The sequence below is a fragment of the Tupaia chinensis genome, unplaced genomic scaffold, assembly GCF_000334495.1.
Source record: "Tupaia chinensis unplaced genomic scaffold, TupChi_1.0 Scaffold138584_1, whole genome shotgun sequence".
Classification (NCBI taxonomy): domain Eukaryota; kingdom Metazoa; phylum Chordata; class Mammalia; order Scandentia; family Tupaiidae; genus Tupaia; species Tupaia belangeri.
This window is the reverse complement of record NW_006198478.1, coordinates 787822-793509: the sequence shown is the minus strand read 5'-3', so window position 1 is coordinate 793509 and position 5688 is coordinate 787822. Positions and strand designations below refer to the sequence as shown.

The 5688-nt window shown below is 53.2% G+C and overlaps 2 protein-coding genes across 3 annotated transcripts in view; one reads left to right on the top strand and one right to left on the bottom strand.

Moving 5' to 3' along the window:
* The window catches only part of ZNF219 (zinc finger protein 219), a 15530-nt gene that overhangs the window by 7934 nt on the left and 1908 nt on the right, over positions 1 to 5688 (bottom strand). The window lies entirely within an intron of this gene.
* Positions 2504 to 5659, top strand: TMEM253 (transmembrane protein 253). The gene is made up of 6 exons (XM_006161428.3): positions 2504 to 3413; positions 3793 to 3903; positions 3992 to 4048; positions 4349 to 4459; positions 4554 to 4700; positions 5004 to 5659. Exons 1-6 carry the CDS (start codon positions 3216 to 3218, stop codon positions 5082 to 5084), a joined length of 705 nt encoding a protein of 234 aa, XP_006161490.2. The 5' UTR covers positions 2504 to 3215; the 3' UTR covers positions 5085 to 5659.

The window sequence follows — 5688 nt, the reverse complement described above, 5'->3', positions numbered from 1 at the left end:
CGCCAGGGGCGGGGTGCGGGCAGTTGGGAGACGGGGGGCGCTGTCGGAGGGAGGGAGGGAGGGAGGGAGCGGGGGTGGGGCGCACAGACGATTCCAACAGGAGACTGGAAGAGATTTTGAAAGGTCATCTCGTCCTTCCCCCAGCCTCCTAGCAGGACTGCCCCTCCCACCCCAAACCCGGACATACCAGGGAAGGAGTTGGCTCTGCCGCTCTTTCTGCCCCAACATGCACAGACTCGGGAAGTTCTTCCTGGGGTTTTATCTCAAAGCCTCTCCCTTACAATTTGTCTCTCTTTTGGGGGAGGAGGAGGGGCGATTATAGAGATAGTTGCTGTCTGCCGTGTGAGAAACATTATTAAAGTTATTCTTCGGTCCTTTCTGTTCTTGATAAACAATTCCCGCTCCTTCCTCTCGAATTCTGTTTTCCATTCCTTAAGTCATTTTAATGGCCCTTCAATACAACACATATTTACTGAGTGCCTACTAAGTACCAGGCAGCGCTCAGCGGTGTGGGGGATGCACAGATGGGGTATGTGGTACCTTTCTCCTAGGGGATTGTGGTCTAGACAGAGGGGCAACAAACTTGTATGTAATATATTCAGATTTACTCAGTATTTACCGAATGCCTACTCACATATGTAATAGTAATTAGTCCTTACCATTTCCTTGTGTAACACAATTAGTCCCTGTTTGCAGGTAAGGAAAATGAGATTCAAGGCGTCTCCCCTCTGGCCTGCAAGTTCAGTGATCCTCAGTACGAAGCCTAACATCTCACAGCGTCACCAGATAAAATGAATGCACATGGGGTTTGAGGAGGAAGGCACAGACGCACTACAGCTCCCTGGATGTGCTTACAATGTGTGATTCCCACCCCCTAGGAGAGTAGAGTGGATACAACCCAGCAGGAGCAGAGCACAGTGGCCTGCAAAGAATGCGAATTGCCTCCCAGGACCTTGGCCCCTGGTACCAACTCCCAGGTGTTTTCTGACTCTGTCTTCTTAGATCATCAGTAATAATAAATAATAGTAATACTGGCCATGAACAGTTACTGAGCACTAATGCGCCAGGCCCTGTGCTACAGGTGCTGCTCTGACTAAGCTGGTTCACATGCATTTTCTCCCTTACCGTGCAAGGCAACCCCTTGATAGTGGTATTATTAACTTCCCTTTATAGATAAGGAAACAGTAAGCAGTTTGCCAAGGTCACCCAGGTAGATCTGGCATTTGAACAGAGGTCTGCTTGCCTCTAGACCTCAAGCTCTGCACCAAGCTGGGCCTTTCTTTGATCTATGGAGTATACATTTGGTTCTGCTTCTTACTGTACAAATGTCCCGTTTAGCTTCTGATGAAGCACTCTAGTATATGGGCATCAGCACATTAGGATGGCTTCATCAGGAAGCCGTGATTGTTAAACCCGCCAGGTGGCAAGGCGGTTAAGGTAGCTGGGTCCCACGCGGCCAACACTGCAATTCAAGTCTGGACCTGCAGGTTGAAAGACATGCTGAGCACATGTGAGTGTGTGTGCCCAGAATCCCTAGAGGAGAAGGGAGGGGGGTTTGTGGCATGGCCATCCTCCCTGGGGGATGATTTTTCACTTTCCCCCTCTCTTTCTCTCTCTCAGTCCAGTGAGCCCATGAGCCCTATAGCAAAACTTGAAAAAAAAAAAAAAATCCTTGACTCAACAACCCTTCATAGTTAGCTCCCCCTTTTTGTCTATACTTTTGCCATAGGGTGCATGCACTCACAGAGGGGGACAGACATGGAGAGGGAGAAGTGAGAAAACCACCCCTGGGAAGAATAGCCACATCTCAATCCCTTCTCCTCCGTCCTGCTCTGCGGATTTTGGCCACGTGGGAATCCAGCACCTTAACCACCACACCACCTGCTGGTCCCTATTCACCCTTTTATTAAACTGACTCAAATAGGTGGAATAAGTACCCAAAGTCACAGGGCTGGGAAGTCAGCATAGCTGAGATTCTAGTTCAGGTCGGTTTGCCTGCGAGGCACCATCTCTCTAAAAAGTACTCATTTTTGTTTGTTTGTTTGTTTTTGAGAGGTTTTTGCTACAGTGTACTTGCGCTCGCCAGAGAGAAACAGAGAGACAGAAAGTGAGAAATCACCCCCAGAAGGGATGGCCACACCGCAATCCCTTCTCCTCCATTCTCCTCTCGGGATCTTGGGCATGCACGCACACACGCCCGGCGTTGAGTTCAAGCCACCGGGTCTGGGACTCGAACCGCGGTCAACTACATGGGAGTTCAGCGACATAGCCATTATGCTAACTGCTGGTCCCCAAAAGTACTCATTTTTGCAGTATCATCATTATCAAGACTGATCAGGGACCAGCAGTTGGTGTAATGGCTATGTCGCTGGACTCCCATGTAGTTGACCATGGTTCAAGTCCTGGACTCTGTGGCTTAATCTCACACCCCACCCCACCCCCCCGGCAGGGGTGATTTCTCGCTTTCTGTCTCTCCATCTCTCTCTGTCTTTTCTGCCCTATAGCAAAACCTCTCCAAAAAAAAAAAAAAGACTGATCATTTGGGCACCCCCTTATATAAGACTAGTTGCGGACTATTAGTCAAAAATTATCTCCACTATAAACAGGGATCCTCACTCACTTACCACCCAATTCAAGGAAAATTCTTCAAGAAAGGAAGGAGAAAGGAGAAACTGTCAAGAATGTGAGAGGCAGGAAAGCCAGAGGAGTTAAACCTTACCTGGTCTGGGGATGAAGCTGCAAGGAGGAATGTGGGATCTTGCTAGGGGAAAGTAGGTAGTTGAGGAAGCCACGGGAAGAATTAAGATTTGACAGAGACGAGGGGAAACTTAGGTCCAGTGCGACCTCCATGAAGATGATGCAAGTGAATCAAGAGGAGAATCAGCGGATGGGCGAAAAATGGGAGCAACAGGAAATGGGAGCAGAGTGAGACAGGGCTGGGCGTCTTGTGGAGTGAGCTAAGGCTGGTGTCTCCCCAGAGCCACTCCCTGGATCCTTCTGCCCTCAGAGGGACCTTTGCCCCACCACAGCCCACCCCGATAGCCTATCTCTGCTAGGACCAGTCTGTCCTGTGCTCTGAACTACCAAACCCTTCGGACGTCCGAGGACCCAGCTTGGTCTCGTTCCTGTGGAATAGCTGCCTCAGACTAGGTAGGTGTGAGGCTCTAAGTCTCAACTCCGTGAATATTGGGAGCGGCAGTGGGACACTGAAAGAGATGTTGTCGCGTGTCCTACCTCCTGATAGGAAGGCCCCACGTTTGTTTGTTTATCTAGGTCTAGGAAACATCCAGCTCTCGTGGTCACAGGGCATGGAGGAGACAGCTGGTCAGCAAGAGGACAGACCTGGCCTCCGTCTGGAAAAACTACAGCAGTGGGCGAGGCACAGACGCAATGGGCACCTCTTGGTTCTGGCGGTGAGGCCAGGCTGCCCCAACCCAGGTCCTGGCATGTCCTCCCGTGTCGTTTGATTCCATCCCTGTTTAGTGAGACCTAGCATGTGCCAGAAACCATATGAGGTTCTGAGTGGGAGGAGTGGGAGGAGACAAAGAAACAAGGCAAGACCCTTAATCTCCAAGTAGCTTCTATCACAGGGGGGAAGCATACAGGTAAGTAAACTGTAACAGAAAAAAAATCATACTGTTTTTCATGATCGCTTCCCTTACTGCCATTGGTTGACTTTCTCCGCCACGTATGTGTTCATCACAATTGCTGAGCTCCAGAAGAGGCAGGGGTTGAGAGGAGGGAAGGGAATCCCTGACAATTCCTTCTCAACGACTCTGCCCTGGCCCCCAGGTAAGCCAGCTGTGGCTGGCCGCAGCTGTGATGCCCTTCGCCGTCTCGGTTGCATGCCTGAACTCTGCTTGTCACGTGGCCACAGCACTGCCACTTGGGCCTGGAGCCTCAGTAAGACTCACGAGCGAGGGGAGAAGGAAGACCTGGGGTCTCTCCCTAATGAGGCCAGAGTTCAACACTCGTACTTCTCACCATTCAGGGTTTCGTCACTGGGATTATCACCCTTGAGCTTCGCAGAGCGCCCCGCCTCTGGAAGGTAAGAGGGGAAGAAAATGCACCACCGTCCTCTGATGCCCCAAACAGGCACACAGATACAAACACACACACCACACACCGTCCTCAGCCTGGGAAGTAAGTGGCTCTCTTAAGTGCTGACTGAGCCTCTCAACTCTCTGCCCCTGACACACCTAAAATACTGAGGGAAAGCAAGACGGAGGGCTCGTGGCCCTGTTGGAGGTGGAGGGGCAGAAGCAGAGTGTTGGGCTCCATGAAGCTATAGGTGGGACTTAAGGACGGCTACCCTAGGGTGGGCAGGGCTGAGCTGGCTCGCTGGCAGGTGCGGGCCATGATGATACTCAACACCTGCAACCTGATCTTGGGCTTCATAGTGGTGGTGGTCGAGGTGATGAAGACAGCCTTGAGGCCTGCCCCGACTGCACCCTCCCAGGTACGGGTGAGAAAAGGAGAAGGTGGGAGGGTGAGCAGGCAAGAGGAGATGGGTGCGGGGTCTTTATGGCATCCTTAGCCCTGTCTGTCTGCAGCTGGCTGGCTTGCTGGTACTGCAGCTCAGCGTGGAAGCCTTCACCCTAGGGGGAGTGCTGGTCTCAGCCTACGCTCTGCTCCTGCTGAGCCAGAGGAAGCCAGGATGCTGCAGGAGCCAGAGTCTTCACTACCAGGAGCTGCAGGAGGTACAGGGGGGCAGGGAGGAAAGCTGCCAGCTATCTCCAGCAGCTATACTGGTCAGTGGAAAGGCAATTGGACAGGAGGGAAATGAAGGGGTTTTAAACAGAAAATGAGTGGCTTTCTGGCTTGGGGACGTTTCTCCCCTAATGGTAAGAGGGACGTGGGTAGTATCTAAAGGACTGGGAACAGGAGAGCATTAGGAAGCTATGGGAAACCGGAGGGAAAACAGGGAGGAAGGAGACATTGCTTCAGTCGGGTTTCTCCTTTCTCACCCCTGCCATTTGCTCACACCTGTGTCTGGCTTTCAGGGCCTCTCTGAGCTGGAGGAGGTGCCTGGTTTGGAGAATGGTTCCTCGGGGGCCCGCACAGGAAACGGAACAAATGAGTGAGCAACAAGAGCGCTGCTTTCCTTCCAGTAAAGGAGCCCTCTCCAGCTGCTCCTGCGGCCCATCCCACGACTCAAGCTCCTGGACTCCCTTGAGACTCACGAAGTCCGCGGGACTGCCTTCAGTTTCCACCTAGCGCAGGCCCTTCCCTTGCCCACTAGAGGAAGGTACACCTGGACCAGAGTCCTCCCTCACCTCGCTGCCCTGCAGGCTGCTCCCCGCGTCCATCTTTGCTGCCTCCCCAGACAGCTGCACACCTGACCGTCTCACTGTTCTCTGCACCTTTCACTGTCCCATCGACGCCAAGCCCAGGTCCCCGCACATGCCAACTCTCTGAATCCAATTCGGGGGCGCCCGAGTTCTCCCCCTCCATCCTCTTATTTTACTCCAGCGGAGACTACAAGCCCCAAGATGCCCCGCCACCCCGTGACCTGCTGGGAAATAAAGAGCCTTTCCTCCGCGGAGGGGGCGCTGTGCATCTGCTGAGTGACGCGAGGCGCACAAGTCAGGGCCCAGCCGAGAGTTCCCTCGGACGCGACCACTGGCCCCGCGCACGGGGAGAAGCCGGCCGGGCAGCCCTGCGCCAGGCCCAGCCGCCCCGGCCACC